The 24869-nt window shown below is 36.3% G+C and overlaps 1 protein-coding gene and 1 long non-coding RNA gene across 3 annotated transcripts in view; one reads left to right on the plus strand and one right to left on the minus strand.

The window, feature by feature from the left end:
- QSER1 (glutamine and serine rich 1) overlaps window positions 1-24869 on the minus strand; it is an 80084-nt gene that overhangs the window by 46337 nt on the left and 8878 nt on the right. For both annotated transcript variants that reach the window (XM_016423472.2, XM_056801972.1), the window contains exons 2-3: window positions 4259-4371; window positions 3418-3579 (exon numbers count right to left, since the gene is read on the minus strand). In XM_016423472.2, coding sequence (XP_016278958.2) covers window positions 3418-3579; window positions 4259-4371 — 275 coding nt within the window. The remainder of the gene's footprint in view (window positions 1-3417; window positions 3580-4258; window positions 4372-24869) is intronic.
- On the plus strand, window positions 10464-17109 carry LOC103095857 (uncharacterized). Its single transcript, XR_469456.3, has 4 exons — window positions 10464-11007; window positions 14458-14501; window positions 16114-16185; window positions 16621-17109. It is a non-coding gene; the product is annotated as an uncharacterized LOC103095857 (long non-coding RNA).

The raw sequence follows: 24869 nt of genomic DNA on the forward strand, positions 1-24869 counted from the left end.
AAGAACTTTGAGTTATTTATATGAATTTAAATTTTACAGAGTAAATACAACACAGCTGGTATTTGAACTCAGCTTCTTTGACTCCAAATCCAGTATTCTTCTCACAATTCCTCATGATCTTTCTCACAAATCACAATCCTGGAAATTAATTAGCTCTCAATAGTCTAAAAATTACATTATTTTTTTAATACTCCATCATATGGCAGATTAACACTGCTCTCTATCATCTTTGAAGTATCATTAGCAGTGTCTCAGCAATCTCCCCTGCCAGTACCCTAGAATGTAAGCAGTTAATTTAGACTAAATGACTTTGATGTGGGTGGAAAGATCAGGGGTCTCATCCAAAGAACTGGCAACTCAGTCAGTCTCCATGACAAGGGAGTATAGCAACAGAACTGTGAGAGAGAAGAGTGGCTCTAAAGACACTTGGCTGGAGGGGTTCTCAAGAATGCTTTTTATCTTGATTGGTCATCAGGGAAGGATTTGATTGTTCAGCCACAGTAGCACTGCTGTAACTGTGAAGTGTGAACACTAAGTAAGGGAATTCTCACATTACTTGCTAAAATGAGTGATCAAACTCCAGAAAATGGGTGATATCTCAATTTGTCAGAAACTTAAGAATTCTTTTAAGAGTTCACACCCTCAGAAACTTGTGAATTCTTTTAAGAGTTTATACCCACAGACATGGTTCAATCAGGAAACTGTGAACCTTTTTGATGAGAAATTGACCTTCAGAAGGTGAGAACTGGTTCCCACAAACACTGATCCTCCGGGCAGTGCTAGACAATTTGGAAGCTGTGATTGGTCCCTGTGAAAAGGGGAAGAGACAAGAACCCACTATAAAAGGCTTTGAATTTCTGGGCCTAAAGGAGGAAGTTGACTCCAAGTAGGAAGTCAGCTTCAAGAAAAAGGTCAGCTCAAGGAGGAAAGTTGGCCTCAAGGATTACCTTCAGCTCCAGTCATTGTCTTGATCTGTCTCTTTGGAGGGAACTTGGGTGAGTAGTTAGCTGGCTTTCACTTCCTGTCTTCTATAGAGATTTTAATTCCAGTTGAAGGTCAGTAAGTCCTGGCTTAGTCTTCTCTACCTTTCTGTATTTCTCTACTTTTACTCTACCTCTTTTGTAAATAAAGCTATTACAGGTCACTTCAATTTTGAGCAATAATACTTTGAATCATATATTTTAGTCAAACCCATAAATAACTAAGGAGCAGATGTCAATTTATCCCTGGTTCACTTGTGTCTGCATGGCTTTACCCATGATGCACTTAGCCACTAGATGCTGTCTCCTTATCTCATATTCAATTCGCTATTAGTTACTTTTCTTATGGGCTTCCTAATCCAAATACTAGGATTCTCCTTGAAAGGTAAAAACAACAACAACAACAAAAAAAACCCAGAAACAAGGAACAGCTCTACCTCTTGCCCTCTATTATGCCATTTCCCTGCACAGTAGTCCTATTCCTTGACTGATCTTTTTCACTGATAGAGCCCCAAAATGCTATCTGGTATCATGAGTTATTCTCTCTAGCCTCACTTAAGATCTTCATTATGATGCTTCTGATATTATTAAGAAGCCATACCTCACTTTCATTTTCACCCTGGAGGGAAATCTTATGTACACATTATTTTAAAATCTACATTGGATCATAAGTTACAAGTTTCCTCATGAACTTAAAAATTCAAGAATGCCAATAAAAATTACAATCCTACCCAAATAAATTTACTTATTCAGTGCCATCCCTATCAAACTACCAAAAAATTTTATTTTGAATAAGAAAAAATTATAACAAGGTTCATTTGGAAGAACAAAAAGATCAAGAATGTCAAGGGAAATAATGAAAAAAAATGTGAAGGAAGGGGGGGGGGGGTCTAGCAGTATCAGATCTTAAACTGTACTATAAAGCAGTGGTCATCAAAACAATATGCTATTAGCTAAGACACAGAAGGGAGGATCAATGGAATAGACCTGGAGTAAATATCCTCAGCAAGACAGTATACAATAAAATCCAAAGATCCCAACTTTTAGGACAAGAACCCACTATGGGAAAATTTGAAAACATTATGGGAAAGATTAGGTCTAGATCAACATCTTGCACCCTATACCCAGATAAATTCAGAATGGGTAAACAACTAATAAAAAGAAGGAAATTATAAATAAATTAGGTGAACATAGAATAGTATACCTGCCAGATCTATGGGAAAGAATTTAAGACCAAGCAAGAAATAGAAAATAATACAAAATGTAAAATGAATAATTTTGATTAAATTAAAAAGGTTTTGTACAAACAAAACAAATGCAACCAAAATTAAAAGAAAAGCAACAAATTGGGGAAAAAATCTTTATAACAAATACCTCTGAGAAAGGTCTAATTTCTCAAATATATAAGAAGCAAAATCAATTGTAAAAAAAAAAAATCAAGCCATTCCCCATTTGATAAATGGGCAAGGGGCATTAACAGGCAGTTTTCAGATAAAGAAATCAAAACTATCAGTTAGCACATGAAAAAGTGCTCTGAATCTCTTATATAGAGAAATGCAAATGAAAACAATTCTGAGGTACCTCCTCACACCTAGCAGATTGGCTAATATGACAGCAAAGGAAAGTAATTGTTGGAGAGGATGTGGCAAAATTGAGACACTAATGCATTACTGGTAGCATTGGGAATTGATCCAACCATTGTGGAAGGCAATTTCAAACTAAGCCCAAAAGGCTTTAAAACACTGCTTGCTTTTTGACCCAGCCATAGGACTGCTTGGTTTGTACCCTAAAGAGAAAATAAGGAAAAATATGTATACAAAAATATTTATAGTAGTACTCTTTGTGGTGGCAAAAAATTGGAAAATGAGGGGATGCCCTTCAATTGGAGGACTGAACAAATTATGGTATCTGATGGTGATGGAATATTATTGTGCTGAAAGGAATGATGAACTGGAGGAATTCCATGTGAACTGGAACGACCCCCAGGAATTGATGCAGAGTGAAAGGAGAACCAGGAGAATGTTGTACACAGAGACTGATTCACTATGGCACAATTGAACGTGATGGACTTCTCTACTAGCAGCAGTACAAAGAACCAGGACTATTCTGAGGAACTTATGAGAAAAAACACTATCAACATCCAGAGAAAGAACTGTGGGGGTAGAAACACAGAAGAAAAACATTTCCTTGATTACACAGTTCAACAGGGATACGATTGGGGAAGTAGACTCTAAATGATCACTCTATTGCAAATATTAATAACATGGAAATAGGTCTTGATCAATGATACACATAAACCCCAGCTGAAATGCCTGTTGGCTATGTCCCGAAGTGGGGAGGGAAGAGGAGAGGGAAAGAATATGAATCATGTAACCACTGAAAAATATTCTAAATTAATTATATATATATATATATATATGGAATTCAAAAATGTTACCTGTCTGCCATGATGGAGCCCTGAATTGTGGTAAAAGCGTAGTTCCCGAAGAAGTGGCCGGAGCAGTTCGGGATTCAATAGCAGACAGGAAATTCATCACGGAAGATTCTTTAGTCTTAGGGCCAGCATTGTTCATATTAGTATCAAATATTCCAGAAAGACCTATATATTAAAATACATTACAAAAATACACATATTATTTCCACCCACTTTTACAAAGACAAATTCTTAGTTTATGATTAATTTGAAAAAAATAATGCTGAGCTTAAGTTAAATTAAAATTTACTTTAAGAATCCTACAGTCTCTTAGGGCTTGGTGGTGCCCACCTGTAACACCTGATAGTGAAGGAGGCTGAGGGCAAAGGATGATCTAAGCTCAAGAGTTCTGAACTGCAACAAGGGAAAAGCCTATCAGGTATCCTTGCTAAATTCAGCCCCAAGATAGCAAACGCACAGGAGCCAACAGGCTGTCTAAGGAGGAATGAGTTTGCCCACATCAGACATTCAGAGGTCAAAATCTCTGTGCTGATATGGCATGAGATCAGGCCTGTGAGTAGTTGCTACTTCCAGTCTTGGCAAAATAGGGAGACCTAGTCTCAAAAATAAAACTATGATTTCATTTCTCTAAATATGATGTAAAAAAACAGAACGCCTTAGTCTAATAATTGTCTTATATTAACTAATGAATCAGTATGTTAGAAAGTTTTCATCTTCATATTTGAGTTTCCTTTTCAAGATGAATCTCTTTCATACATATTCACAATTGAAAATATGTACAAACTGAAGCCCCCTCCCCTTTATCTGTGGGGATTCATGACAGACTTGATAACAGGATTGTTACCAGTGGAATGATGTGTGTTGGCATATCCAGGAAGCTGATGAGAGGCTCCATAATTCTGTCTGTGAAGAAGATCCGTATCAGATTGTGATGAATGTCCTCCTCCATAGTTTAAACTAGAGAATATTAAAAGTATAGACTAAAGATAAAATGACCCATACCACAAATAGATAAAACTTAGATAAGTCAAAAAACTTTAAGTAATATTTAATTAACATTACACTAGAAATAAATCTATGAAACAAAAGTTAGCTTGATCAAAATAAACAAAGAATTTGTGATTTTCTATCATGGAAGGGAAATTCCTGGTAAAGGAACTTCTTCACCAAACAGGAAGTCTAGTCAGATAATTTGAAACTAATCTGCCTATTCTAAACCCAGGACTCTGCCTGCTTTGTCACAATAAAAAAATGTTTCAATGACATGGGAAAAAAAGATTTTTTTCTTAAAGTGTGGCATCTATATTTAATATTTTCCTCAAGAGTTCTCTTAATTGAGAAGCCACATAATACCATAAAGAACATTTCTGATTTAAGCTAGATTTAAAAATTTCAAGAGGAAACACCACCTTTAGAACCTTAAATCAGGTTTTAAGAAATAAAATGTTTAATTGTATGTATATATATGTATATATATATAAATACACATAATTTTATACCTTTTTTTACATTCCAATAACTATGTGCCTGGCACTATGTTAGATGCTTGGGGGAGGGAGGGGCAGAAAAGACAAGGCAAAAATCTCCACAATCAAGTACTCTCCAGACTCTACAAACTCCTTTTATGCTCATAAATGAAAGAAAATACAGTTTTGTCCAATTCAAAGCAAAAAAGGTTAAATGTTTATATATTGAGGTCTCCCCTGATCTCCCCAAATGCTAGTGACCCCAGAAATTACCCTATATTTTCTAATATGTATACTAAGATCAGAGTAACCAAATCTTTCATAATTGATCACCTTACAACACAGCTCTTACTGTGCACAATGACCTCCAGGTTTTCATTCCACTTTGCATCAGTTCATTATAGGTTTTCCCACTAAACCCCTCCCCATGTTATTTCTTATAGCACAATAATGCTATATGCACAGTAATGCTCCAATCACAGTAACATGACACTCAGGATCTCTTAAAAGAAAAAAACCATAAAAGAAAACTGCCTAGATTTCTTAGAACCAGAGGGCAAATAGAAAATAGAAAGAACGCATGTGTAAATTCCTTAAAAACAAAAACCCTACCTTGGGTTTTAGTATCAATTCTAAGACAGATATGCAGTAAGGTTAGGAAATCAGTTAAGTGACTTGTCCAAGGTTACACAGCTAGGAAGTGTCTGAGGCAAGACTTGAACCTTGGTCCTCTTGACTCTAGAACTTAACACTCACTGGCAATTTCCTGAAACCCCAAAATGAAACTCCCCAAAACACTGCAGTCAAAATTCAGTTTCCATGGCAAAGAAAAAAAAATTTTTACAACTAGAATGAAAGAATTCAAATTCTAAGGAGCCACTCTCAGGATCAGAATAACGAAATAGAACTTGGAATATGATATTCTAAAAAGCAAAAGATACAGGTTTATGATAAAGAATGACTTGTCCAACAAAACTAAATATAAACCTATAGGAGTCAAGAAAATCAGAAATATACATTCGAATAAGGGAAATACGTGTCCTCTCAGAAACTTATCAGAAGTCAAAGAGTGAATCATATATGATAGCACTTTGGAGAAGTTTTGTTATGTTTTGGCTTTTAAGAAAGGAATGGGAAGGGGAAAGGAATATACTAGTGGGGAGGAAAAGGGAAGGAAGAGTGGAAGAAATTATCTCACATAATCAGTGTCTAAGTAGTAGATTTTATGAACAAGGAAAGGGCAGAATAGAATGGGTGACATGTGAACCGTACCTGGTCAAAGAAGGGAATCATTTGTACCCAAGAGCAGAAATAGAAGAAAAGGGGAAGGCAGAAGGGAGAATAAGCAGGAAAATATATTTAGGGAAGGATCAGTCATTAGCAAAATAAATTCAAAACATGAAGGGTGGATTGTGAAGAGAGGTTTAAAAAGAAAGGATAAGAAACTATGATTGGGCTCTGAGTAAGGAAAAAAGAAAAGGAGAGTGAGTAGAAGAACACAACTAAATTAAAGTTTTGGACAAACATAACAAATGTAGCTAAAATGAGAAAAGAAGCAAGTTATTTGAAGGGGGAAAATCTTTCTTTGTACCAAATTTCTCTAAGAAAGGTCTCATTCACAGAGATATTTAGGTAATGGATTCAAATTTATAAAAATAAAGAGCCTTTTCTCAATCAATAAATGGGCAAATAATATGAACAGGAAGTTTTCTGAGAAGGAAAACCAAGCTAAGAAAATCCTAGTCACTAGTAATTAGAAAAATGCAAATTAAAGCAATCCAGAGGTTCCAATTCAAACCTATCATTTTAGCAAAACTGACCAAAAACAAGACCAAAAAAGACAACTGTTTCAGGAGTTGATGGAAAACAGGTACATTAATGCACTGCTGATAAGGCTATGAGTTGAGCCAACCTTTTGAGAAAATAACTCAGAACTATGTTCCTCGAGTACTAAATTGCATATAATCTTTGACCCAATAAGACCAATATTAGAAAATCAAAGAAAGGGGAAAAAAGGGACTTCTTTTATAAATGTCAACAAGGAAAAAATATTTATAAAAGCTACTTTTGTGAAGTTAAAAAAGAACTGGAAACTAAGAAGGTACCCATTAGCTAGATGAATAAAATGTGGTATATTGTGTAACAGAATATTACTATGCCATTAGAAATGAAGAAGAAAATGACCTGTTTTTCATTGAATAGGCAAGGTCTTCAGCTGAAAGAGGGTTGTTTTAGAGGTTGAAAAATAATTTCCTTTGCTGCACAAGTTGAGATTAGATGACAAATTTGTAATGGATCAAATCAGCAGTTTCATAATTTCCCTCAGTAAGGAATGATGGGTGAAAGGACAAGAGAGTGAGAAATTTGAGAGCCAAGGGTAGAGCAGAGTTAAACTGGTTTGCCAAGGGATTGAGACTGGGAAGGGAATAGAGTGTAGTCAATATAGGGTCTGTGGCTTGGGAAAGAATTTCGGGGTAAGAGTGAATGACGGTTGTGATGAAGGCAAAGAATAGAGCTAAAGATCACGAGGCATAAAGAAAGATGAAATTATAAAATGATAAAAGACTATGATGCAATAAAGAAATTTCAGTGTTCCCAAACATGGAACATTTTGCGAGTGATAGTTGAAGATGACACCCCTGATATGACGGCAGGATATGGGGTAGAAAGAAGGGAAATGTATTGGGGAGTGTCAAAATATAATGGCCACCAAGATCAAAGTTGCCAAGTGAAAATGGTGGAAGGAAAGTCTAGAGGTAGCAATGGGGTAAACAATGTAGAATGGAACGGGGTATGGGGAAAGGGTTGGGATGAAGTAGATGAAATTAAAGAGCGTAGGGACAAGAAATGGTTTTTCTACAGGAAAAGTCATTTTGGAGTAAGGGAGGGAAGCTTTTTTTTACAGCTCTCAAGAGGTCAGAAGAGCAAGGATAAATTCCAGTTACTGGCAGTCCAATTAGAAGCTTTAAAAAGTGCATCTGAAGAGAAAGAAAAAAAAATGAATTTCAAATGTCTAATTGAGAGAACCCACACCAGCATGAGAAGTTAAGGAAGAGTCCAAAGCTAAATGAGAATAAGGTAAAAGTCCTCATTCTTCTCTTTGGAGAACAAAGCTCAGTTTGGATGTAGGGGTAGGGAAGGATGGGAGAGACTCATTAGGCCTCAGCTCTAAGGTAGATCTGGAGCTATCCAGCTGGAAGAATGAAAAATAGAACGGAATCACTGGTCTGGTCTCCATAGAATTCTTAATAGAAATTAGTTCTTGTCCTTTGGAGTAAAAAAACCTTTCCAAAAAATGATGTAACCATCTAGCACCAGCTGCTTACACGAGTTAGAATTGTAAGGGATCCTAGAGGTAGTGCAAACCATTTATTTTACAAAATAAAGAAGGCAAGAGAAGCCACTTGCCCAAGGTCATACAACATGATGAACAACAAAACTGTGATTCAACTATCAAATTCTCCACCTCTAAATATACTGTGCTATCTACCATACTCTGTAGTAAATCGGCATGATTCAATTTTGTTTTAGAGAAACTGTTGAGATGTCAAGATATAAGTGTAATTGACCATAATGATAAAAGCCCCACAAAAAGCTTATAATTCCAAGATATTTTGGTCAAAATTTATAGTGTACTATCTATTGACTATATTTATAAATAGGTATAGTATACAAGAACAATTTAAATTTAGCCTTAACCTTCATTAAATTTTCACTTAATCCAACTGAGGAAACAGGAAAAAAAATGAGCCCTTTACCTTGCTACACAGTTAAAATGTTAAAAAATCATGTACAAAATAGCAAAACCTATTTGCTAACCCTTGTTGTATTAACATAATAAATGGAATGAAAGTATATTGTATCTGTGGCCAAATTCCTATCTGAAATATATCACACCTATCACTTCTTATATCTTGTAATATCATCTACTGTATTTGTACAAATGAATGCCAAAAACCAGAAATGGGGAGCTAACCCATTAACCTCTGAAACTTTTTAGATGCAAACAGGAAAATTAAAATTCTAAATTAGTTTGAATGATGCTGTCTATCTTTTCATATCTTAGTTGCTTAATGAAATTTTTTACTTTTAATATTTGACTTACTACTATAAACACTTAATCATCTACTCTATTATTCCCACTGTCAGGCTAAGAATTACCATTGTCAGAAGATAACTAAATTAGATTAGAATGGGCTAGGGATAGATTAAGTAGCTATAAAAATTTAATAGAATTTAGGGAACATTTATACAGCCCTTTAAAAAGCATTTGCCTTATAATGCCCAAATGAAGAAACTCAAAGGAAGAAGCTTTTGGTCGGTCATATGCCTGTTAAATGTTAGACCAGGATTTAAACCTGGTCTCACCTAACTTCTAAGGGTCACCCAATTCAAACCAATAACTGCTTGCTACTATAGCCAAAATCAAATAAGTGAACTAAAACAACAACTAAAAGACAACAATAAAGATTCCACTATAAATCACTTAAAATAGTAGCCAGATATATGCCCTACGTTCATTTTTATTAAAAGGTCCTACAAAAGGTATCCCCCTGTTACAGAAGGTAATAACATATAAATAAGTTCAGAGTTAAGAGAAATTCAGTGAATTAATTTAAAAGTTGGGAATATTAAGTTGAGTGCTTTTATTTTTAATGAAGCTACTAAAATATTTACTGTGTGTGAATACATATATATACATAACTACCTGTTAGATGAAAAGTGTTCAAAAACAAAAGAAAGGTATATATGAATACAAGCTCTTTGTTTTTAGTAAATATCTTTCCTTCCAAGTACTTTCACACCCAAAAGTTCTTTCTAAAAGGGTGCATGTTAGTACCAGAAAAGATGATTGAAAAAATGATGCAAGAAATACAGAATATAACTGAGGAGAATAAGGAAGGGAAGGGAGAATTCTCAAGTCAGAAAACAAAATATATTAAATAAATTATTTTAGAATGCCAATACCCATTAACTTGTCAGCATGAGGAAAAACATTGTATGTATCTGCAGCCAACTCATATATTTAGTTAAATTTAAATAAAAATTAGTATCAAATAAGGGGGCAAAAGGAGGAGAAAGATGTATTGGAAAAAGAAGCCTTTCTACTACCTACCCGAATCACTAGCTGCTGGCTAAAGTATTCCACAGTCCACCTCACAAAAGCTCAAGGACTATCTTTACTAGGACATCTACAAATGTGGCATAACCAAAATGATATATTTTTCCTTTCTGGCTATTTCAAACTTGTCAACAGAAAATTTAAATATTTAAAATTTTCTCAACTAAGACAGAGTGCAGAGATAGTTTGGGCTGGCAGTATTACTCAAGGTATCTGGGAGCATTTTACCCTCATAATTTCCCAGCCAGAGATAGAATTTGAGAATTCTAAGAAACATCAGGTGCCAACTAGTACAACCCACTGTAAGGTTGGAAGATAGTCCACTTTGAGCAAAGCAGTCTCTCTGACAGAAAACAGCTGCAGAGATTGGGTTTGGAGAGAGAAGAAAAAACTGAAAATTCCAGGAGAGAATGAAAAGCTGAGAATTCCAACTGGCCACTCACTCACTTCCAGCTGGGAGCCTGAGGGAAGAGGTAGATCTTCTAGGTTGGTAAGAAGTCTGTCTCTCTGGAGATCAATTGTCTCTTTCTGAACCCCTAGATACCTCTCACTCAACTCTCAATAACAGCAATCAAAAGTCATCTATAGATTTTGTGGACTGGGACTTTGAAGAGTCATCTACAGAGATCTCTTCCAAGGATCTCCCTCTCTATTTCGCTCTCCATTACCTGTCCCTGGACTCCTGTATTTAAAGTAGGGGCATAGGAGGGGCCAAGGAAAACAAGATTTTCTATTTGATGGTAAAGGCCACAGGGACTGGAGATGACTGAATTGGGATGGAGGGGGAAAGTGTAACATGGACTTATGCTTTAGGAAATCAGAGGGACAATGGAATAAAAGATGGCCTGGAGGTGGGAGAGACTCCAGACAAGGAAAACTACCAGCAGACTATTGTGAAAATCCAGATATGCAGGGACCAGGGTTTGTAACAAGGTGGTGGCAGTGATAAAGGCGAAAAGGCGATATATAAGAGAGATGCTTCAAAGGTACAACTTGGATTTGGAGGTAAGAGTGAAGAGCTGAGGATGATGCTTACCTTGGGAGCATAGGGGACTGGGCACATAGAAGTGCTTTTGACAGTGACAAGAAAGTTAAGAAGAGTGGTTTGGGGGGGGGGGGGATAATTAGTTCATTTTTTGACATGTTTGAGTTAAAGATGTCTGAGATACTCACTCTGAGATGTATAATATGCAGAGATAGTATTCTGGAGGTTAGGAGAGAGATTAGGCTAGGCAAATAAACCCAAGAATCATATGTATAAGGATGATAATTGAATTAATTAGAGCTGATGAGATACTGAAGTAAAATAGTAGGGAGGGGGGCTCCAGGACACAACCTTGGGGAATACCCCCTTAAAATGACCACAAAAAAAATTTACCTCTGAAACGCATTTAAAAATACATTTTAAATTACTAACTAGTTTTGTTTCCTGTTCTTAATTTTAAAATATGAATGGAATGGTGTGTGTGTACACACACACACACACACACACACACACACACACACACACACACATCAAGTCCATATAAACTAATTTTTTTGAAATCTCAAAAATGATGCACTTTGGCAAACCTTGAAACATAGTGGTTTTTAAAAATAAATTTTAAATTAAAAGGTTATTCATGATTTTATTATTTAATGGACTTCAACTGAAATAGAACTAGGTTTCCTGGCTATAACTGTTTAACTTTTGTTAATCAAGTTAATATTAAGTTATTTAAGTAGGACTACTCTTTTCAAACTAGTTTTTTTAAAGCACCACAAAAACATTGTTTACCTTAAAGTTTTTAAAAATTCTAGGTTTAATAAAAAGAGTATTTTCCTTTATACATCAGAACACAAAAGATGTATATGAACTGTGAAATCTCCATTTTCTTTCTCTTGATTTAAATTAAAAGGTCCATATATTAAGTTCAAGGTGTTAAAATTATTTTTCTGTCCACCCCAACCCCTACACCAGAAATGAGACTACAAGAAAAACAAAACCCAATACAAACATATACAGTAGGATTTCATTTTACAAGAATTTACATACAAATTTAGGTATACACAATTGGCAATTGAAAAAAATAAAGGTAGAAAAATACATAAAACAAAAATTTTCCTCAGTCTCAGCTGTTCCCTCTAGCCCTTCCTCCTTGTTTGATATAGATGTCTATTTGTACACTCTGATTGTGAGATAATTTCCCCCTCTATCCCACAATGTATTCCTCTTTGCCTTCATTCTCTTTTGATGTGACATTAATACTTGGCAGAACCACTCGTTGCCTTCTCAAACTGGACTCTCTCTGAGTCCCAATGGTGATGGTCAGAGGGAAACATTGTACCATCATGTCCCCATATTTGAGTGTCAGCAATTGTATAATTGAAAATCTGTTATCCTAAAAAAGAACTACATTTCCCGGGAGCCCACTGACTTCCTGTCGTTATGTACTTCCTGTAGAAAAGGGATATTAGGCAGGGACATGGAGGGTCCCGCCTCTCTTTGGCTTGATGGCAGGGAGCATGGTGGGGGTAAGGCAGGCGTTTGAACTGGCTAATCAGCCATGGGCATGTGGTCTTTATTTTGTATCCCTTTTATTCCTTAATTTCTAATGATCATTAATAAATCTCCTAAATTATAATTTTATTTAATGAGATCTAATTTTAATTTTTCCATTGATGTAAACCACTAGTCAGAGAAACACTTCTCAATTTTTTTAAAGATAGAGATAAAAAAAAAATTTTAAGCCACATTTCTTCTGCCAAAGGCTTTTTGCCCACCCCACCCACCCATCCTTGCAACCTCCAAAAGAACTCTCTTTGGATCTACTGCCTTTTTCTTTCCCTACTTTTTGCCCTCCCTACCGGCTGGGCTATTTTTAGCCAGGAGACTCTTGGCAAAGAAGAGATAAACCACTTCTCTCACCCATCTGCCCAAGCCAGCATTCCTCCCTACTACCTCTGGCATTGCTGTTGCTGATACTGCCTGCTCCTACTCCTGCTCCTGACCCCACCCCCAGCAATCCTCCTCCTGATCTCTGGCCTGGGGTTTATTTTCCTTAGGCAACAATTAGCCTCCCTGTCCATGTGGCAGAGGAACAAAACTATTTACTAGTGTTTTACCTCAGGGGGGAAGGGGAAGAAAGGAAGTTACTCTTCCAAACAGGAAGTAAATTACAAGCATGGCACACTCTTTGAAAGAGCAGTGCATTACCTATTTCAAATAGCTTCCAGTTTTTGGATGTTTTTTTCATGAGTGCACTGATCCTTTCGCTAATCTTGCCTGAGATTCAGGGAAGAAATTCATCTCCCTACAACCTTTTGCCATTTAGGCCTGCCCAGGCTCTAAGATTCATCCAGTTTGAGATTCCTCAAATCCATGTTCTCCCTCACTATGGGAAATACAAGAGCTCTGACAAAAGGAATCTGAACAGATAGAGAAAGGAACTTTAAAGAGACTGGAGGCGAAAATTTTAAACCTTTTCAGACTCTATTGTTTTATGAAAGTCTCTGTATTTTATTGTATTTTGCTGATTGTCTGCTTTACAATTTAATTTTGTTGTTTTAATTTCATATATTAATCTGATCAAACCTATTCTGTTGCACTGAATCATTTTAATCTTCTATGTTTTAACTATTAGATATATTCTGTTACCTTTCCCCTATGACTATACTGAACAAAATATTGTAAAGCCCATAAACAACTTTTTCTTCCATTTTGCATTTGTTAATTGTCACATAGATGATGGATGAACTCAACCTGGCTAACAACCTTTGAAAAATTTAATGAGCTAAATATCTTAAAATTGATTTTAAGGGGTCTTCAGACAAGATTTAAATTTTTTTTTCTCAACAACTCTGACTGATCATTTTGCCTGCCTCTGAGTTATTTGTAACAAGAGGTAAAGAGTCCGTTTTAGTAGTTGAAGTGAAGCACTATTATAATCCCCACCTCCGCATTTGTAAAAATGTGAAAGGATGGGATATAACATTCTCATACCAAAAGGGGCTGGGAAGTTGATCCCAGGGCATGGTACCCCTGGATGGCTCTCAAGATGGAGTATCTCTCATTTGTAACTCTTCAGCTTACTCTACCCTTCCACCAGAATGATCTAGATTCTTGGTGACATTTTTAGACACAGCATCAACAGTACAGAGGTTTGGTCTTTTCTAGACTTCTCTGCCACATTTTTGTAATGATGACAGTAATAGATTTTTTAAAAAAATCTCAGCCAAGGTTGAAACATCGCTACACCTGAAAAACTTGTGACAAGTATCCACTAGTTTTAAATGTTATTCAGCAGATTCATGTGAATCCTAATGATAGTAGGTTTGTTTGCTATTGTCATTAAATGGGCTATTATATTTGGGGATTTTGATATTTCTTGAATGTGCATTACCTATTTGTACTACTGTTCGTTACTGGGGAAAAAAAAAAAGCTGTTACTTTGTGAAAATCATTTGCACTCACAGTGGATCATGGCCAAGTTTGAAGAGGAAATGGATCTCATTTTGGGGTGAGAAACCTTTGTATTCTACCTTTCTTAGCTGACACTGTGTCAATTATTGTAAGTTATATATTTTTTATTTTTAAAACATTTATTATTGTTTTTGCTTGCATGTGCAATATACTATTTCAGTTTTATTTTTTCTCTCCTTTTTGTATTTGAAGCACATGTTAACATTATTGAAAAGATTTTAATTTTTTTATTCTGCAGTAATATAAGTTTAAAATACATTTGTTCTAATATTAATGCATACCCAAAAGGCTTTAGACTATAAAAATGATGCAATTTATTGCTTTAAAAAATTATGGGGGGGTGGTGGTGGGGGAGACACACAATTGGGTAGCTCAGTGGATTGAGATCCAGGTCTAGAGGTGGGAGGTCCTAAGGTTCAAATCTGGCCTTGGACACTTCCCAGCTATATGACCCTAAAGCAAGTAACTTAACCCCTATTGCTTGGCTCAAACCATTCTTCTGCCTTGGAACCAATACACAGTATTGATTCTAAGACAGAAGGTAAGGGTTTAAAAAAAAATTTATGGGACTTTGCTTAATGGTTCTGTCAGATTCCAGGAGAAGGGAATACAAAAAGAGCCACTGCACAGTGCCAAAGAAGCACAAAGCTAAACTGCATAGTGCCAATTGAGCACAAGGTCAAAGAGAACAACCAGTCCCAATGGAATTGATGAAATTTTGAGCCAAGACAAGAGGACTTGAACTTGTTTGGTGTTTGAGGATGCAGCTGTTTTGACATATGTCAAAGGCAGGTCTTCTTTGTCCACAGTCTACCAAGTATCTTAAATTTGGCTCCTATAATCTAGTACCTATTCTGTCTTTCATTGTGTGGCAAAACTTTCTGTAGTCCTGGCTGCTGACTGGGAAAGTGCATAATTACATAAATCACATTAATTAGGCCCTGATTCAAGGACCTGTTATAGGTTTATTTTTACTTTACTAAAAATTTTTACACATAAGACTTTGATATTTTATATTTCATCCACAAGTTATCTTTTTCTCTTTTATTTGGATTTTTTGATGTTTTTGATTTTCTCTTGTCAATTGATTCAAATACTTCATAACTCAGCCATGCATCCCTAAGTGATCCCTGTTTTTTTCAATACCTTCTTCAGATGAGAATGTATTATTATTCTAAAATTAAAAGTTTAAATTCTAGTGAGAGTAATTTTAGGTTAAGAAACATGCTACCTCTCTGAATCCAGAAAGTTAACTGTTTGGAGAAGGCACCATGAAGATGCCTCCACAGACCACAAACTGTACCTGAAGATCCAGAGTGAACTTTGGGATGTGGTGATTTGAACTGTGTGGGCTTGAAATGCATTTGTTTTTGTATGTATACTCTTATGTCAAAGGGGACTGCCCCCTAACTGGCTTTTTTGTCAATGAACCTAGCAATCATGGGTTTGTTCTTTTTCCTTTTATCCCCAAATTATTATAATTTAAAAGTTGGCTATATTTACAAGATTCCACTGGAGAGACTAGTCTTCCCCAGATCTAAAGGGGGAGGGAGGAAAGAATATATAATTGAAAATCTGTTATCCTAAAAAAGAACTACATTTCCCGGGAGCCCACTGACTTCCTGTCGTTATATACTTCCTGTATGCAGGGAATATTAGGCAGGGACATGGAGGGTCCCGCCTCTCTTTGGCTTGATGGCAGCGAGCATGGTGGCAGTAAGGTGAGCGATTAAACTGGTTAATCAGCTATGGGTCCGTGGTCTTTATTTTGTATCCCTTTTATTCCTTGATCATTAATAAATCTCCTAAAATATAATATTTTTATTATTGATCTAATTTTTATTTTTACACAACTTATCCCTAGGAGTCCTTTATCATATTCTTTCATGCTTATATTTTTCTGTTTTTTTTTTTTTCCCCACTGTCACTGGCTTCTAGTTTGTTCACTAATTTTCAGGAAACTTATTGCTTTGGGCAAGGCTTTGTACATCTTGTGTCATTCCTGTTAATTCCTTCTTCCACAGGTTTTATTTCTTCTCCAAATTTTCAAGTGCTCTTTTCATTTATTTAAAAAAAATTTTTTTTAAACTCTTGTTTCATCTCTTCCAGGAATTCTAATTGAGTCTATGAACAAGCTGTGTTTTTCTCTTTGCTAGAAGCTGTTTCAGAGTACTTTCTCTCCTGAGTCCGGATCCTGAGCTTCCTTGCCACCATGACAGCTTAAAGAAGGAAGGAGCCACTCTTTTTTTTTCCCCCTGTCTCAAAGCCTTGCACAAGAATCTGCATGTAGCAGATGCAAATATCTGTCCTATCTAATTGACTCTTTTACTCACAGGAGTCTTTTACTTATAAGATACAACACCAGAGCTGATCTTAAATGTTGGAGAACATATCTCCCGAATTTTATATATGAGGAAATGGAGGACAAGAGGAGAAAAGGAACTTTTCCCAAGGTCACTCAAAAGTATCTAGTAGATATCAATAAAACATTATGTCGTTTTATAAAAAGGAATCCAGACTGCTGACAAGTATAATGATGAATTCAGCAATACTAAATCCTATTTTTACTTCTACCCCTTAATAAGCCTAACTGTTTTCACCAAATTAAAAAGATTTGTCTGACTATTTCATTGGGTATGTCATAGAGCTGCAATATGGGAATTTTCTTTCTCTAATTTTGGAAGCAGAAACTTATATGAGTGAAAATAATTTGGCGGTCTTACCACCCACACATTAAAGCTCAAAACTGGTCACTAATTCAATGTATTGCAGAGTAGGATCTTAATGCTTGTTTCAAACATAAGAAAAGCATTTGGTATTTTATATAAAAGTACCATTAACTAATTAATATATCTTCAGATTCTGAGTATATTATCTTAAGGAAATTAATTCCTTACTTATTTTCTATATGCCTATATTCTGTCATTAAGCTTTACCAAATGTTTTTTACAACAAATAACTTTTACCAATGATAGACTTCAGGTAGCAGAACTAATTAACTAAATATCTAAATAAACTGGCTTCTCCAGTTTCCACGCAAGGAAGTTGGGAGAGTCCAACCTAGTAAGCTGGAGAAGCTATACAAAGATCAACCCATCAGTTTCAAACATGTAGGCAGATCTAGAGACTTTCAGCAGCTACTCAGGCAAATTGTCAGAAGCCATTAGGATAGCAGCTTTCTTCTGATGCTCCACTGAGAAATAATGGTATTGATGTGGCATATCATATGCTTGGCTGTATCCATGATCATACCAGCCATCAAGGCTTGGCTTAGGCATAATTCCAAAAGTGATGCATTCTATCATCTTTCCACTTCCTGGTCATCATTTGTATTATAGTATTGTATTATAGGTTCCACCTATTGAATACACAATTTTGTCATCATGTTGCAATCCTCCAAAGGATAGCAGTAATATTTCTGTTGGACTCTTTTTTTTTTTAAAGCAAGAATTATACCCACATTTAAAAAATATATTTTGAAGCCACAGTTTTACAGAACAAGCTATAATATTATTAATAATAAATGTTTATTGAAATGCCTTCTACATATGCAGCATTGTAAGCACAAAGGAGAGATATAAAGCCAAACAGGAAATAGTGTGTATTCTCAGATAATTTCCATTCTATAAAGGCATTCTACTAAGTGGTACCAGGCCTGGAGTCAGGAAGACCGAAGTTCAAATCTAGCCTCAGACACTTATAAGCTGTGTGATCTGGGCAATACCTTAACCTTGTTTGCTTCAGTTTCCCCATCTGTAAAATGAGGTTTAGAAGGAAATTGGCAAATCTTTGCCAAGAAAATTCCAAATGGGGTTACAAAGAGTTGGACATATCTGAAGAATGAACAACAACAAAAGGTTTGCAAAGCACTTTGAGTTAACTCATTTGATCCTTACAAACACCCTGTGAGGTATGTGCTCATATTATCCTTATTTTATAGATGAGGAAACTGAGGCTGAGAGAGGTCATGTGATTTGCCATGGGTCACACAGCTAGCAAGTATATCTCAGACCCTATGAGATAAATATAGAGCAGATGGAAGGTAACCTTAGCAGAAATTATGTTAGCAGCTGAGGGGAGAAGGTAAGCCCTTCTAGAGGGAAGACTGGATCAGTCAAGGACTCTTAGGAATAGGAGGCTTGCTGAGCAGTCAATGCAAAAACACAGGATGTTGTGGGCATGTTCAAGGAAAAATAAGCAAGAGGTCATCTCATTTCCTACTCTTCCAACTTGTTTTATAGACTCTCCCTTCACCTTGCAGTACCTCCCCCATCTTCTTGAGCTCTGGAACTGGGAGAGCCATGATCAGTTCAACTCTGCCAGTTCTACTTCTATCCAAACTAAGTTTCTCCAGACCCTTACTCTTCATGGCTACAGCCTTCCTCATTATGACCTAAAAACTACTAAAGGGTAGGGGCTGGTTCTGCTTTTGTATCCTCAGGCTTAACATATAATAAACCCTCTCTTTTTTTAAGGGCTAAGTAATGGGGGTTGACACATCTAAGGAGTATTTGAGCCATATCTGAACCTAGGACACCCCCCATACCCCCATCTCAAGGCCTGGCTCTCTATTCACTGAGCTACCTCCCACATAACAAATTCTTAATAAATGTCTTTTCATTCACTGAACTGTCACCTCAGCTTTGGAGATACCTTTTGCCTATCTCTTCAAGGCTCCAATGCTAGATAGATCATAATGCTGTGGCTCCTTGAGTAGGGAGGGCTCTGCCCAAGAGTCTTTACTATTCTCTACTTTCTTTGTAATATCCCCAGCACCCATTAGTTCAGTCGTCTTTATCCAGCCCCAATCTCTCTTGTGAACCCCAGGCCTATCTCACATCTCCACCTGGCTAGGTATCATCTAAAACTCAACTTGTCCAGAACAGAACTTCTCATTTCCTTTCCAACTTCCCTGTTCCTGAGGGTACCATAATACTCCCAATTACTCAGGTTCATAACCCTGGACACAAACTTGATCCTTCTTTCTCCCTGAATTCATTGCAGTTACCACGCCGTACTGATGCTGCCACCACATTTCTTATACCTGTACACTTGTCTCCACTTACATAGCTATGATAGTTCAGTCCCTTACAAACTATTTCCAATCATCTATTTTCTGCATAGGGGCCAAAGCAACAAGTCTGACCATGCCACCCCCAGCTCAAAAAACCTTCAGGGAAGGAATAACTAGGGAGGTAGCACCTGAGTTGAACCATGAAGGAACATTAAGGCCAGGACAGGCAGAGTTGAGCCAGACTAATCTTACTCTTTGGACAAGATTGTTAAGCTGGTAGAGCATGAGAATGCTATATATACAATCTGCCTAAAGTTAAGCAAAGCACTTATGCCTTTGAGACTATTCTTAGAAAAAAGATGGATTGATATGGGCAAGATGTACAATTAGGAGACTTGGAAACTGTTTAAATAGCTCAACCTAAAGAGTTTTCATTAATGGTTTGACTTCTATGTGGAATGATGTCTAACATGTCTGGGATTTTTCTATTTCACAAATTTATGTCAATGGCTTGGATCAGACAGATGGAATGCTTGTAAGGATAGCTAGCATACTATATGACAGGATTCAAAAAGAAAACAATATGCTGAAACACTGAGCCAAATAGGATTTTATTGAATGTTATTTCATTGAAATCCATACTTCTGTAATTAAAAAATCAACTTCACAAAAACAAAATGGGAGAGTCGTGGCTAGGTGGCAATCCCTTTGTACTGGACCCTGGTAGAATGACCTCAGGGTACTCTGGTCAGTTAGGAGTCACAATTTAGGAAAAGTATAAATGAGCTGGAATATGTCAAGAGGAGGGCAATCAGGATGATTAAGGACCCAAATTCATACCAAATGAGATTCTGCTGGGGAGGGGGTAGGAGGTGAGTATTAGAAACACAGAGAAAAAAAAATTAGTACACATAAGAGATTTAAGTGGAACATGAGTGCTGACTTCATATAATTTAGTTACTGTCATGTGAAAGGGAGAACAGACTTGTTCTTCTTGGCTTTACAGAGCAGAACCAGGAAAAACTGGTAGAAGCCGCCAATAAACAAATTTAGATTTAAATGTAAACAAAAAAATTTCTAACAATGAGAACTATCCAAAAGTAGAATGAGCTGTTTGGTAGTCTTCTTCCCTTGAGGTTTTCAAGAAAAGTCTGGATGACTGCATGTTGATTATTTTGTAGAGGTAGGTTCTTGGTTGAAGTAGGAGTTTGAATTGATGGCCATGAAGGGGAGCAATGTGAAATTAAGCTATAAAAGCAGGATGGCACCAGACTGTGGAAGGCCTCAAATGACAGGCTGAAGTTTGTATTTGATCCCAGAGGCAGCAGAAAATCAATAAAGTTTGTGAGCAAGAGGAGCAATACTATTTGATGCCAAGGGGAGCAGAGGTGTCAAGTATGCCCTAGCTGCAAACTTCCCAGAGCAACCAAAACCAGATTAAAGTGTAATTGGAAAATAACCCCTAAACCCCAATAAAAGCTAGATAACATATTTGAAAACTAAGTCAATATGTGGCTACAGGGATTCTTATGTACAGGCTATTTCTTTTTGGTTTTGACACAGGTGGTGCAGAGAACAGACTGAAGGACGAAGCTGAAAGGAGAATCATGGAGAGCTTTCTATTAAAATAATCTAGGCAAATGGCAATAAAGGCCTAAATGAGGGAAGTGGCAAATAGTAGACAAATACAAGATACTGTAGGGATCGAAATGATGTAACTTGCTATTGATTGTATTTGAGTATAGCATAAGGAAAACAATGGTCCCTTAACTCATACTTAAATGTGGAAAGCAACCAAGATTATTAAGGACCACAAGTTCATGCCATATGAGTTTCAACTGAAAGAGAGAGATATTTAGTCTAGATAAAACATTTAAGAGGAGCATGAGATGACTTCATAAAAGTTAGGAGTTGTCATGTGAAAGAGGGAATATTCATATACAAACATGTTTATATAAGTACATGCCCCACACACAATATGCATCTTTATACATCCATATCAGATATATCTACCCACACAGACACACATGGACACAAGTTAAGAGACCTTTATCTCATGTCATATTTAAATTAAAGTTAAGTCTTACATCTAATTCTAACAGGTAGCTTAAGAAAACATTTCTTCTTTAGGCTGAAACATTGAGACTCTTCCAAGATATTTCATAGAAACTAACAAGCCCCAATCCTGACATTTAGAGCTCTCTGTCCACTAAATCTCCATTCTTGCTAATGGTTCACTCTTATGTTCTGGTCCAAACCAATACTTCACCTTTATGGCTCTGGCCAAGGCAAACTCTCAAGTGTTTTAATCTACCTAAGTTAAAATATTACCCGCTTTACAAGAGTAACATTTAACTACTAGAATTAAAATGAGAAGTGAAACAATCTATCCAAAAAAGAATATTTAAATGTAAGCTATATTAATAAGTGTATGGAATAAGCAATAATAAATCCAATGACTGCTGCAAATTCATCACACCTGGACTCTATTAATGTAGAGTTCTGTGTGTCATATCTAAAGAGGGATACCAATAAACTAAAATGCATCCAAAAAAGGGTGACCAGGCAAGTAGTAGATATGGACACCTTGCCATATGAAGAATAGGAAATGAAACAGCATTTTATCCTGCAAAACAAAATATATAAAGGGCTATGACTCCTTGAAGACAACTATCTGAAATAATCAAGTAATGGAGGAACTTTTAAATATCACCCCAGAAGGTAGGATTAAGACCAAGAATAATACTAATATGACTAATTGGACATAGGGAGATAGACTGAGTTATTAAAAAAATTAAACAAACATCTTTTTAAAAGAGCTGTTAAAAATTAAATAAGCTACTTTCTTGGAGAGTGGAGTCTCTATGCTGTCCAAGAAATCTTAAGATAGGCCTTTGTAAACTGGGTAGAGGGTTAGGATAAATGACCCCTATGGCCCCTTCTACCTCTATAATTGAGACTGATAAAAGTGGTTATGCTCCTCCTAATACTTTCCATCTATCTGGCCACATCCCACCTAAGAGGCAAGTACACTTACTCTTGGCCAGCACATGCTAGTCAAAGGAGATTCTATTGCCCTGAAAAGAAAGAGACAGAACAGACATCTGTGGCAAAGTCTTTAACCTAGACTTAACCTAGGTTTAACCTACCAAGACTGGAAATGAGGATGAACTAGCACATGTAAGAGCAACAGCTCATCAGTAAAGCAGATGCCTAGTTAAAAAGATTACATGAAAACTGTTCCACAAAGATTTATCAAATATCCATCTAGCTTTTAAATCTTATTACTGTCATTTCTAATGATGACCCCAAAAAAGGCTTTTACAGGAATGTAGGAATAGTTTCTTCTATAGACAGGCAGCATTTCCTCAATTTAATACTGAATTTGCCCATCTCTTGGGCCAGACATGCAATTTGGCAGTTTCACAGATCCAAATTTAACTCCCCAAATCAGAGAAATCCTATCATAAAAAAGAGTGCTCAAGACAGGGCCTGAAGCTATGGTTTCTCTGGTATGGGAAACACCCAGAAGAGGAAGATTCCTTAGCATCTTCCCTGCAGTTTTCTTTAAAATAAAAAATTTTAAACCCTTACCTTCCATCTTAGAATCAGTACTGTGTATTTGTTCCAAGGCAGAAGAACAGTAAGGGCTAGGCTACGGGGGTTAAGTGACTTGCCCAGGGTCACCCAGCTAGGAAGTATCTGAAGCCACATTTGAATGAAATCTCTCTCATCTCTGGGCCTGGCTCTCAACCCACTGAGCCACCCAGCTGCCCCCCCCTCCCCCCCTGGCAATTTTTCTAATCCCTATTAGATAGTCTCCTAGAACACAGGTAACCTACTCTGGGGCTCACAGTTAAGACAGGTCAGAGGTGAGCTTTGAGCTTAGAATCTCCTGTACCTGAGGTCTGCTCCCTACTCCATGTCATAGCCCCCTCTCAGCCAAGGAGATGATATATCTAGTTCAAATCTGATTTTTGAAATTCTTTCTATTTGCTACCAGGATCTGTTTCCCTTTCCACCTAATCCATCTTTCAGAATCAACTGCAAACAACACTACTTCCTTCTCTTCTGATTATCTCCAATATGAGGGTTTTTCCTGAAGTAAACTTCTTAACCAAGGATCTGGGGAGGGGGGAGTTTATGAACTTGGATGGGGGAAAAATAAAACATTTTTATTCAAATATAATGAGTTTTCTTTGCAGTTTATTTTATGCATTTAAAAAATATTTTTCTGGGAAGGGGCCCATGGAATTCATTAGACTGGCAAAGGGGTCTAGAATAAGGCAAAAGAAGTTAAGAATTCTTATTCTAAAGTTTAGTCCTTATTATCCTTTGGCTCTTTTCTCTTCCCATTCTCTTCCATGAAAATCTTAACTAATTCAACAATATTACAGTTGCAAAAACAACTTCCAAATTCACACATCTCCTGAATATCAGTTTGAAGTTCTGAAGGACTAATAAATATCTTACCACCTCAAATTCAAAAATATCAAAATGAATCTTTTTATTATTATATCAGATTTTTATTATTATTATTTATTTTTATTATTATTATATCAGATCCAATCTAAAAGCAATGCCTCTCCTTACTAGTTTGGGGTTTGCTTTCCATCATAATTTAGATTTTACTAAAGAAACTGAATATAATATAAAATTGAGAGCAGGAACTATTTCATCTTTGTGGGCTCTGTACCTAACACAGGTGTTTACTATTTGCTGAAATGGCCCAATCGAATGTTTCTCTATGAGGATATTCTAGTACAATATTCCTCTGCATCAGTTTTATGAAGTCATTAAGCATTTATTAAGTGACTACTATGTGGTAGGTACTATGCTACAGGTACTATAATACACACAAAGAAAGGTAAGGCAGTTCCTGACCTTAAAAAGCTCACAACCTAAAGGGAAAAAACAAGCAAACAAACATTTACATACAAGCTATACAAAGCATAAACAGAAAATAATTAACTTGGGGAAGGAATTGGAATTAAGAGGGATTGGGAAAGATTTCCTGAAAAAAGGTAGGTTTTTAGCTGAGACTTAAAAGAAGCCAAGAGGCAGAAATGAGAACAAATAGCATTCCATGCATTGGGAACAGTCAGAGAAAAATGCCCAGAGCCAAGAGATGGAGTAACAATTGTATGAAGAAATAGCAACCCCCTAAAAAAGGGCAGATAATAGGTGGGAATGAATATTTCTTATAAGTCTGATGATTTGTGACATATGTAAAACTTAAAATACTTAAAGACTATGTCACATTTGATTGCTATGATGAAAAACCTCCTTTCAACCCTCAATCCTCATCATCTTAGATCTGGGCCCAGGTAAATTTCTAGTACTGAAGGCCAGGATGAATGAATGCACGAAACCTCAACTTCCAAATATTGG

Source organism: Monodelphis domestica, chromosome 6, assembly GCF_027887165.1.
Source record: "Monodelphis domestica isolate mMonDom1 chromosome 6, mMonDom1.pri, whole genome shotgun sequence".
Lineage (NCBI taxonomy): Eukaryota > Metazoa > Chordata > Mammalia > Didelphimorphia > Didelphidae > Monodelphis > Monodelphis domestica.